This window comes from Artibeus jamaicensis, unplaced genomic scaffold (genome assembly GCF_021234435.1).
Source record: "Artibeus jamaicensis isolate MK-2021 breed Jamaican fruit bat unplaced genomic scaffold, CSHL_Jam_final scaffold_2172, whole genome shotgun sequence".
In the NCBI taxonomy this organism is placed as follows: Eukaryota; Metazoa; Chordata; class Mammalia; order Chiroptera; family Phyllostomidae; genus Artibeus; species Artibeus jamaicensis.
Genome location: NW_026522031.1, coordinates 412,157 through 424,673, shown reverse-complemented (window position 1 = coordinate 424,673; position 12,517 = coordinate 412,157). Strand labels below are relative to the sequence as shown.

General features: G+C 37.1%; 1 protein-coding gene across 2 annotated transcripts in view; it reads right to left on the bottom strand.

The window, feature by feature from the left end:
* Window positions 1-12,517, bottom strand: part of TRIM24 (tripartite motif containing 24) — a 139,296-nt gene that overhangs the window by 57,491 nt on the left and 69,288 nt on the right. For both annotated transcript variants that reach the window (XM_037159255.2, XM_037159253.2), the window contains exons 3-4: window positions 6,804-6,951; window positions 1,311-1,443 (exon numbers count right to left, since the gene is read on the bottom strand). In XM_037159255.2, the coding sequence (XP_037015150.1) occupies window positions 1,311-1,443; window positions 6,804-6,951 (281 nt within the window). The remainder of the gene's footprint in view (window positions 1-1,310; window positions 1,444-6,803; window positions 6,952-12,517) is intronic.

The window sequence follows — 12,517 nt, the reverse complement described above, 5'->3', positions numbered from 1 at the left end:
GCTTTGATGCTGAGCTTTAGACCCTGTGAGGAAGCTACTTAACTACATAGTTCATCTCTACTATAATAGTGTAGACTTTCAGGGTCCCAGCTGAAGGCAAGGAGAAGACTTCAGCCCCTATGACCCCTGAACCCTCAATTACTGTCTTCCCAGCCCTGTGAGCCTATTATAAAGTACTCTTCAACCTCTAGGCAAATGCCTCAAAGGGGAAAAAAGCCCTTACCATTCTCTGTCCCCACTCCAACCAACCCAACCTGGTTCAACAATTCTTTTTGATTGAGCTCTAAAATTTCTTATCAATGATTCTGTATTTAGTCCAAGGTTTCTATCTTCACCAGGATGGTTGATCCAAATTACCCAGTCTGCCATTATTAGGAACCTAAACCATTTTAAGCAATTATGTATATATAAGTTAACCAGAATCTGACTGTTTAAATCAGTGGTTACTAACTCAAATGCTTTTAAAGGTCAGATTTAAAAGTAAGCTTTTATACTCTGGTTTTTGTTCTGAGCAAATAAATCTTTCACCTTTTACTAAGACAAAAAAAAAAAAAGGTAAGCTTTAGTAGGAAATATGATGAACTGGAAAAGGCATGCTTTATTCTAAAGAGCACTAAAGTCAATTCCAGCCAAATGCTCACAGGAAAGTACAAGGAATCCAGGGATACAACAGTTCAAAATACAAAGGTCTGGTTTTTGTAAATGTAAAATCTTATTTTACATTGCATATATTTTAAGATTTTACTTATTTATTTTTAGAGAGGGAAAGGGAGGGAGAAAAAGAAGGAAAGAAACATCGATGTGTGAAACACTGATTTGTTGCCTCTTGGTGCACCTGGACTGGGGACCAGGACTGCAACCCTGGCATGTGCCGTGACTGGGAACTGAACTGGAAACCTTTCACTTTGCAGGATGACACTCAACCAACTGAGCCACGCTAGACAGGGCTACGGTTCCACATATTTTAAAACAGTATGTAGGCTAGTGGTTCTTAGCTCAGGGTGATTTTGCTCCCAAAGCCATGTCTGAATACATTTTTAGTTGTGACAACTAGGAGGATGTTACTGGAATTGGGTGAATAGAGGTCAAAGATGAAGCTAACTACCACAAAAGCACCGGACAACCCCCACGAACAATTATCTGGCCTAAAATGTCAATAGGGCCAAAGTTGATATATTCCTAAATAGGCCAACACACTGCTGGCTAAATAAAACATCATCTGCAGACTGTCATTTGGCTGGGTGCCAACAACCCTCTAGTCTCAGAAAGCTGCATTATAAACCCATGTATATGACAAAAGATGCTGGTACCTATGCTCTTTATGTTCTAGTAACTGGCAGTCCCGACATGTCAGCTTGTCACATGTTTCACAATAAAGCTTTAGCTGCTCCTTCTTATGAAAAGGACAAAATACTGGTCTTTGACTGGTCACACCAACTGCCTCTGTAGAAACAACAGGAGTCAAAAAGGACAAAATTAATATAACTGAAGAGTAAATAATTACAATATTTATTTAAATTTAAATTCACTGAGATATGAAAGAGCTACAAATTGGTTCATCGACAATATCACTACCGCTAGGTTTTACAGATATGAAAATGTTACGTATTTTCAGCATTTCAGAAGAAAAATGAGCTTTTCACTTTCCAATGTACAAATTCAAATTAATTCAGGGAAAAAAGAAAACATAGTTAAAAATATGCTTTATAAAATTCAAAAGTCTTAATGGCCCAGATAAGTGAGTGTGAATCGATTTGATATTTTTATTCCAAATATAAAATTTTAAATGCAATTCAGAAAATCTACAAAGGATGTGGTAAAACAAAAATTCCTCCCTTTTGCAAAAAATCCTAACAAAGGATACCCATTAACATAGACATAACCATAAAGTTTTCATTATTATATTATAGTCATCTACATAACTTCTCGATAACCAAATCAGGGATAAAACTAGGCAATGCTTACGTTATAATGTTAAACAGAAAATATCAGAAGTAATAATTAAACAGTAAACACCAGATATCTACTATAAGTATAAAATCCAAACATTTGAGAAATGATCCCACGTCCAAAGATAAGCACTATTAATAACCTGGTTGTATTTCTCTTGATGTTTTTCAGTGTATGTAACTACTGTATTTTTCAGACTGTAAGACACACCTTCCCCCTAAATTTGGTAGGAAAGGGGGGGGTGCATCTTATAGTCTGAATGGAGCTTTACATTTACATTGGTGAAATACTATGTTATTTATGTTACATATTTTACCGCATTTTTTACTTCAAAACTATTCCCCCTACTTTCCTCCTCTTAAAACCTAGGTGAGTCTTATGGTCCAAAAACTATGGAACATACACTAGTCAATATTTTATAAAAATGGCACTACACATGCTGTGTTGTAAACTTTTTTCACTTAACTCTGTCTTATATACCTTTCTGTTTTAGTAAATACATGTACATATTTATTAACTGTATAGTACTGCACCAAATGGACATACCACCTGTAAGTGGATATTTGAATATTTCTTTTTCAATACTGTGTAAAAATGCTAAAGCAAATAAAATGCATAAAGCATTGAATGTCTCCATAAGACAAATTCCTAGTAACAGAATTACTGAACCAAGTGGACATTTATATATATGTAATGAAACCGTCATCTAAAACATTGCTCCTGCAAAATACCGATTTGTACTCCTTCCAGTGTAAACTGGCTCTTAGCTTCCTAATGAGGCTTTCTCAGTATCTTTAATCTTCACCAATTTTATAAGAAAAAGGAGAGATTTCACAAACTTTAGATACATTTCTTAGTAACTTGAGATGAAACAACCTTCAATACATTCACCAACCATTTGTATTTCTTTTAAGACTTGCTTGTTTAGCCCTGGCTGGTGTAGCTCAGTGGATTGAGCACAGGCCTATGTAGCAAAGGGTCGCTGGTTCGATTCTCTGTCAGGGCACTGCCTGGGTTGCGGGCCAGTTCCCAGTAGAGGACACATGAGAGGCCACCACACATTGATGTTTAAAAAAAAAAAAGACTTGCTTGTTTATAACCTCTTATTTTTCTGTCCAATTCTCTTTATCAAATTGTAAACACATTTAGTATTTTTTCTAAGCACATTCCTAGGAATTTTTAATAGAAAAATGTATTCATTTGTATATTTTATGGCTTTAGTTTTTGAAAACCGCTTTTAAAAAGTCTTTCCCCTTTCTAGATAAAAATTTTGAGTCCCTCCCCCCCAACATGGTAAGCCCTTCAGGTTTCTGTTCTTTATATACTTTTATTTATCCGAAATTTATTTTAATATATTATCCACATTTACAAAATCCTTAAATGTATGTTGGCAAGTAGAATGAGTTAACAGACTCACATCTGCTGATCCTAATATAATAAAACTGTAAAGGTGAAACCAGAAACAAACAAAACCCCAGCACTGAGAAAATTTCCCTTTTTCTTTTAATGAATTCTTGGGTTCAAAATAATCATGCTGTCCAGCAACTTCCTTTTTGCATTTAATATACATCATGAACATCTCTCTGTATCATCGCTTTATATTCTACCAAAGTAGAAAAGAGCAAACACAAAAATTCATAAATCCCCAACTGTTGTGTAACCATAAATGTAGACTATCTTAAAATTAAATAAAAAAAAAAAAAAAAAAAAAGCCCTGGCTCGTGTAGCTTCATGGATTGAGTGCAGGCTGAGAACCAAAGGGTTCAATTCCCAGTCAGGGCATAGTTGTGGGCCCAGTCCCCAGTGGGGCCATGTGAGAGGCAACCACACGTTGACGTTTCTCTCCCTTTCTTTCTCCTTCCCTTCCCCTCTCTCTAAAAATAAAAAAAAAGAAAAAGAAATAAAATCTTTTAAAAAAAGTAGTGAGAAATTGAAGTGGCAAGTCTTAAGTCACACTTTAAACACTTATAATTCTTTAAAAAATGAAAGTAAGTATCAAGTATTTATCTCAACTAGTTAATAATAGAACTTTAAAATGAAACTAAGGTAAACTGAAAGAAATTAAAGATAAAATTAAAAAGCTAAAAATACAATGGATAATTAGATAATTAAATTTAAGAACTATTTCTGTGGTTATTAAAACAAAAACAAAAAGATAACCGACTAGTCACATTAAAAAGATAAAAGTACATAAAATTCAGAATGAAAAAAGGAAAATAAACAGGTAGAGAAAACTAGCAACTCTGTAAAAGTAAACTAAAAGCACAGCACATCAAGACTAAATGAAATGAATCCTAGTGATCAGTGAGCATTCGGTCCCATCCAAAATGCCTGCTGAGACATTCCTTCTACTCCAAAGGTCTGTGATGTTTGGCCCTTGCCACGTGACATTATCAACCAGGCTACTGAAGGATTATTATAGGCAATACATCTATTGAGTCAATAAAACATGGGTTTTTAATGTATTAATTCTATAAATCAAAAGCATAAATAAATGTCATGGGATATTTGAACTCAGGGACATTTTCTAAGTGTGGGTGTTTTTGACAGGACCAAATATGCTCACAGACATTTCTGATAGGACCAAATGTTCTACAAGAATTCCAGCAACCTAAAGATGGTTCCGGATTCCTAATCTGAAAATCTTCCCTGCATCCTTCTTGATGGTCATGTGATCTGGGCATCATAGTTGATAGGGTGACCATACATCCTTAACTGTCTCAACACATCCTGGTTTGTGCCTTCTGTCCAGAAATGATTATTTATAAAGGTCTTGATTTAGATAATTAGGACATATCACATCACCCAATTATAGACTATTTACTGAAGATTTTAGATCCTGATTCATAGTCTTCCTAGGACTAAATCTTTTTATCACTGTGGGTAAGTCAGAAATCCACAGAGAGTACCACATAGACAAGCCTCTCAGACTTGCTCATCTCTAGAAACCTGTACTTCATTTTAGCAACTTATTCCATTTAATAGACATCACTATCTCACACTAGATGTTTGTCCAGAACTGTTCCATTTCTAGAATTATAATTCAAATGCCCTACTCTAATAACTTCTTTCTAACCATCCGATTGTTGGTTAACTACTCTCACTGTACTCCATCAGTATCTCTAGTCCCTAAACATTTCTTTTACCCTATCAAGTGATATATCAACCTCGCTTCCTTTATAGAGTTAAAATCCCCAAATTCTTCATTCCGATACATGCATCTATCTACATCTCTTACCCTGTGGAACACGTGTCCACCTAAACCCCAATGCTAGATAAGTTCGATTCTTCTCTATGCGCACAACCAGACTTCTGCAGTCCAAGGGAGGACGTTTTAAGGCCTACGCAGCAAATGTAATCAATGCTACCAAGCAGTCCTACTATTTCCGAAGCTGGAGCTCTCTCTCAACCGGAGTTACTTCAGATATACTCCATATTTGTTATCTTTGATTCCCGTTTCCTGCTCTCTTTTTCAACAGATGGTTGGTTGGCTTCAAGGGGGCAAACAAAAACAAAATAGAACAAAAAAACCAACAGAAGTCTTTATAGCACTATTCTACTAAATATACCTGAATCAATAGCTGTTTTTTTCTCTTTTGTGACTTTTTTCTATCAGTGTCCTCAGAAATTATAGCCCTTTTCCCTGTGTCTCCAGACTCCTAACCTCATCTCTTACCACTCGTCCTTTTGCATTCTCTCTCCAGCTACACTCAACCTTCCTCCTCCGGACATGGGTGTGTGCTTCAGTTTTCCCCGCCCCTCTCCTTCATGTGATGAACCATTTACCCCTGAAGCCTCAGACTTGGCCTCCAACCTAAATCCCCAGATCTGAGTTTGGTACTCACTCCTTTCATATGCTCCCATAGAACTTACGAGGCCAAACTACATTTCCTAATTTGTTCATAATCTTCATCAGACTAAATAACTCCTTACGAGTAGGAAGCTATCTGTTTTACGTACCTTTTCATCTCTAGTACCTAGCAAAGTTCCGGGAATATAGAATAAGCATACAAACACTGGTTGACTCAATGAATAGAGAACAATAAAATAACTTTTTAAACAAAAGTACATTAATGACCCATAAAAATGGACAAAATCCTGATAAATGCTACAACATGAATGAACCCTGAAAATACTGTGAAAAGTCGAATATAAGCCAGACACCAAAGGCCAAATACTGTATGATTCCACTTGCATAAGATATGAAGAATGAGCAAATTCATAGACAGATTAGAGGTTAGCAGGGGCTGGGGCAGAGACGCATGGGCAATGGGCAATGGGCAGTGGTGATGGCGGCGTAACACTGAATGCAACTAATGCCACTGAATTGTGTATTTAAAATGGCAAATTTTAAGTTACACATTTTACAATAAAAAAGTATTCGTGAACTTAACAATATAAGCAACACACTAAAAACCCTGAAACCATATTTATTATAAAAAGCAAAGCTCTCGTTATATACATGTCAAATATCACAAAACAGGTTTAATATAAGCATATCAGAGCGAAAGAGTTATAAAACTTTTTTAAGCTAGTCATTTTAGAAATAAAATACGAGAGAAAGTGAGTTTAAAAAGCAACCTGATTTTTCATCTGCTATACATTCACACCAACTTGTGGCACTTACAGGAAAGGTGGATTGAAAGTATGACTCTAAAGCAAAAGAATTGTATTTCTGTTCACACTTACCAATATTTGTAAGTATTCAAATTTCAACAATTCAGACCTCTCTGTTTTACAAAAACAAGAGTTTATTTAAGGCTTATAAGTATATCAAAACATGTCAGTGTAGGAAGAAAGAAAACAAGGTGGGAGGGAGAGAGAAAAAGAGATGAACAGAATGAATTCATTACCTGGAGATACTTCCTCCTTCTGCCTCACAGTGTGGTCTTTCGTGAATTTCACCCTCTGATGAGCTCTGATGCACGTCTTGCAGAGCCATTCAACACACTCCACACAAAACCCATTAGCCTCGGCATTATCCTCACAGCTTGTACATACCTAATGAAAGAAAGATATCACATCAATTTCTGAGAAAAATGAAAGGTTGGTCACACCACTAGTCATATGTAAATGATACAACAACCATACCCAACTCTATCATTTATCTTCTTAACAGGGTTTGTAAATTTGAAGTGACATTCTGTTTTAAATTATAAACATAAGAACTGGAAATATAAAGTCACCGTCCTCAGTTCAATATAGCAAGTATTCCAGGCACTCTGTTGAGTGTTGAGGAAACAACAGTGAGAAGAGCAAACAGTCCCTGCCCTTATGATACCTAGTCTCACAGATGGGACATGGGTCCAAATCCCAGGTCCCCCACTTACCAGCCGGGTAGTCTTAGAGTAGTTACTTAGATTGGTCATGTTTAAAATGAGGGTAGTAATGTGGATTTACTGAGTAGTTGTGAAGATTAAATATGAGACAAACATTATAGGAATAATCACACTAATATATGTGCATTAACTACAAACTGAGAAGTGCCCTAAAGAAAAAGTATAAGGAGCTGTTAACAACACATGATGGAATAAAGTGATCTCATTTTAGTGGCGTGGGAGGGATGGGCAAAGTGAGAGGAGAGATTACCCAGGCAGGGATTTCTCCAAGGAGATCATATCAACGCTAAGATATGAAAAGCTGAGTTATCGATTACTGATGACAAGCCTTTTGGGCAGAGGGAAAAACAGGTACAAAAGCCTCCAGCAAGAAGAGCATATAGCGTGTTCAAAGAAAGGACACAAAGCCGGTAGGACTGAAATGGAGAGATCCAGGGGAAGACTGGCAAGAGAAGCAGCTGGTGGCAAGGCAGGCAGGAGCCAGACCAAGTGGGTCACAAGACAGTTTGGTCTTTGTCTAAAGATGTCTCCTAAAAGCTTTTAAGTAAATGAATGACATGGCAGAACTTGCATTTAAAAATTCACTGCCACTGCAATGGAGAGAAGAGATTAGAAATGAAGAGTTTCTGCACAGAAACAAGTAGGCTTTTTCTGTCGTTTAGGTGAGAATGGGTGGAAGTAGAGATGAATAAGGACATTTAGAAAGTGAAACAGAATGGTGTGCAGAGTGGACAGCGTATGGGAGGTAAAGAAGAGACAGCACCTATGTCTCCAGCTTGTGAACTGTGTACATGTGATTCCTTGAGTTACCCAGTAGATAGGTAGATGAGATAGAAGTCTTGAGTTCTTTGAATACACCCTGTTATCGGCACTCTTCACGACATCATTAGTGATTCGGGGGGAAAATTTCCTCCTCAGTCAGTGGTTTACATTAGCCAAATTCCAAATACTTGGCTAACATTTCTATTAACCCAAACCTGACTTTTCTCAGCTCTTACCATCAAACTTTCTAACAGCATTTAATGCCACTGACTCCAACTTCCCAGAAAACATTTGGATTCCTAGAAACCTCCAGATTCTCTTATCTCTCTGAATGCCCCTTGGAATCCCTCTACCACTCTTACTCCCTTAATTCTGCAGATTTTGTTAGATGTGGAGACTGGTCTCACCTATTCCCTTAGCCTCAACTGTCACCTCTATAAGGACGTTTCCCTAAAACCGAATCCGCACACTGTGCTACAAAGAGGAATAAGGGATCTCTACATATACTGCTAGGGACAGATCTCTAGTACTACATAAAGTAAAATTTTGAAAGTAAAGGGAAAAAGCATAGCATGCCACTGCTTATATGCCGTTGGGGTGGGATGACTTGTTTGCTCATACACCACCACCAAAAACAAACAAACAAACAAATAATCCATTAAAAAATGGGCAGAGAATCTGAACAAACACTTCTCCAAAGAGGACATACAGATGGCCAATAGACATGTGAAAAGATGCCCAACATCACTCAACAACACAGGGAAATGCAAATTAAAACCATAATGAGATGTCACCTCATACCTGTCAGAATGGCTAGTATCAATAAATTACAAACAAGTATTGATGAGGATGTGGAGGAAAAGGAACCCTCTTGCACTGCTGGTGGGATTACAAACTATTACAGCCACTATGAAAAACAGTATAAAGGCTATTCGAAAAATTAAAATTAAAATGAGAATAACCATGTAACCCAGCAATCCCACTTCTGGGTATTTATCCAAAGAAATCCAAAACACTAATTCAAAAACATATTACGTATGCACCCCTATGTTCACTGCAGCATTGTTTATTATAGCCAAGATATGGAAGCAACCTAAGTATCCATCTATAGACAAATAGATAAAGAGGTGGTACACACATACAATAAAATATTTCTCAGCTGTAAAAAGAATGAAATCTTGCCATTTGCTACAATATGGATGACCTAGAAGGTACTATGCTAAGTGAAGTCAGACCAAAAAAGACAAATATTACCTACCTGACTTCACTTTTATGTGGAATCAAAAACAAAATAAACCAACAAACAAAACAAATTCATAGATATAGAGAACAAATTTATGGTTGCCAATGGGAGGGGGAGTTAAGGGGACTGCGTATAAAAGATGAAGGGATTAAAAATTATAAATTGACATTTATAAAAATAGTCATAGGAATGTAAAGTATTATATAAAGAATATGGTCGATAATATTTTAATAATTATGTATGGTGTCAGACGGGTACCAGACTTAACAGGCTAGTCACTTCATAAATTACATAAATGTCTAATCACTATGGTATACACCTGAAGCTAATATGTCAACTAATTTATTTTATTTTTTAAAATATTGTATTTATTTATTTTTAGAGAGAGGGAAAGAGAAAAAGTGGGAGAGAAACATCAATGTGTGGTTGCCTCTCATGTGTCCCCTTACTGGGGACCCTTACTGCAACCCAGTCTTGTGCCCTGGCTGGGAATTGAACCCGCAACCCTTTGCCTCACAGGCCTATGCTCAATCCACTGAACTACACCAGCCAGAGCTAATTTTTTTATTTTAAAAAAATTAAAAATAATTAACATTATAGAATGAATTAAAATGGTTCCTGACTGGTCTTAACTAGTGTGGTTCAGTTAGTTGGGCATTGTCCCACAAAGTGAAAGGTTGCTAGTCAGGGCACATGTCTGGGTTGTAGGTTCAATCCCAGGTCGGGGTATTTATGAGAAGCAACTGACCGATGTTTCTCACTCACACTAATGTTCCTCTCCTGCATTAATGTTCTTCTTCTTCCTTTTCCGTCTCTTTCTAAAAACATAAGTAAATGTATTTTTTAAAAAATTGGCCCTGGCTGGTGTGGTTCAGTAGATTGAATGCCAGCCCACAAACCAAAGGGTTGCTGGCAGTTTGATTCCCAGTCTAGGGCACATGCCTGGGTTGCAGGCCAGGTCCCAAGTTGGAGCACAGGAGAGGCAACCACACACTGATATTCTTCTCCTTCTCTTTCCCCCTCTAAAAAAATAAATAAAATAAAATAATAAAAATGGTTGATTGTACCAAAACTGTCCTAATATACCCTATAATATATAATGCATATACTGTTATGGTAGAATGAGCAGCCAGAGGGGAAGTAAGGACAGGGCCCTCATCACTGCATTCAAACAAAGAGCTTAATACAGATGGTCTAAGGCAAAGGAAGACATGTCTACCCAGTAGTCCTAAGCCTGGTTCAATAAGACTGCCAGGGTTCCAAAAGACACAAGTAAACTATGATAACGTAGGAGGAGGGAAGGCCTTGAAAGTCTGTGTGTTATCTCCACTAGCTGGGAAAAGGAAAACCTTGAGACTATGTGTTCATTCCAAGGCCTGGAAGGGGGGGGAAGGGAAGGGACCTACAGGGCCGAAAGAAAAGCCCATAAAACAACTTTGATTAACTGCCCGCCTCCCATTGCATATACTAAATAAACAAATAGAGCTTGGAGCAAGATAAGAATTCGGTCTAACAGACCTCCATACCTACATTTGGGTAGTCACATCTCCCTAGGAAAGCTGGCCTACCTTTACCCATCAATCAGTATGTAACTTCTTCACCCCCATCCTGTCAACTGTATAAGTCCTCAGAACAAAGGACTCACTGTCTTGGCCATCTTGGCTTTCTGCCACACAGAGGGCCCTGGCCACCCAGCCACTAGCCAGGGTGTTACAGAATGGAGCCAAGGTGGGGTATGATATATTATTACCAAAAGGACTCCCCTACTAGGTTCGCTATGCCTGCCACCAGAGGAAAGATGTCTCTTAATGCCAGAGATTTGAAATATAAACACTGAAATATTTTACAGATCAGATAATATAAAGCCTGGGATTAACTTCAACATAATCTAGTGGTGGTGGGAAGTGTCAGGTTATCCGACATAAAGTAAGATGATTATTGACTTAGGTAATGGGTGCATGGCAGTCTGTTATGCTGAACTGTCACATTTTGGGGAATGCTTAAAATTATCTATCACAAAAAAACAAAATTTTATCTTTAGCTATAAACTCTTCAGAGCTCCATTGGGACCACGGATGACATCTCTACCTTAATCTTACAGACAAACTCAATCACATTCAAGCCTGATTCTCTCCCTCTGTCTACTTCCCTGCTCTCTTTATCTATATTGAAAGGAACCATCATCCTGGCAGCGAGGCCTCTTTCATCTTCCACGTACAATCAGGTATATCACACCCTGAGTGGACTTTTAACTTATCCTTCCTTTCCGCATCGCCACCATGACAGTTCAGCTCTCACCACCTCTCACTAGTGCTTATTAATTCTAATTCATCCTCCATTATCACCTCTCTAGTCTTTCTTCCCAAAATATCCCTATAAGAACCTTACTGTCTGAACCAATTTTAATATTCTTACCCTTCTCACTCATTTAACATTAGAGATATCTATGGGACTCTATATCTAAATTAACTGATTATAACTTTTTATGTTTTTGTGACAGAAGCAGAGTAAATAAACAAGCTTACTGAAAATTAGTAGATTATAAAGAGGCATAAACCAATCTCTCAAATTTGTTCTTTAAATTTGAATCCCTTCAATTCTCATTTCTTATTATCCTAAATTCTGGTTGTAGCATCACTCTACCGTGTTGATTATTATGCTGCTTTGGCCTTTGAATTTTCTGGATTATCATTCCCATGTGCTACTGGAGTTCATCTGATAAACTATCATTGGTTATGATAAGACTAACAAAATACACCTAATGTGAACAATTATCATATATAAACCAAAGTGATGTGACACTCTAGAATACAGAACCAAAATCAGTAGGATTCAGAAGAGAACTTTCAGAGGATTTGACACCGGAGTTCACATAAATAATGATTATTCCATTCCTTAAAGCTGGTTTCACAACAATTGAAAAGTTTATTCCCTGCACCAAACTCAGTTTTGGCTTTTGATGAAGGTTCCCATTAAGAAGAGTTGTGGATACTTTGGAAACAAAAAAGAGATATTTTAGTTAGTAGTGGTTATATTAATTTAAAGTGAACCCTAAATTCCTATAGTTCCGAGAAAGTGAAATGTACAGAAACTTAGCTATGTGACTGATTACTCAAGAATCCTAAACACTACTTCTTACATTTTACACTTCAGATTAATAATAATTTTTCCATATCAGATTCAGTTTCATCACAAATCTGTTCCAAATTAAAGGAACTTCCAA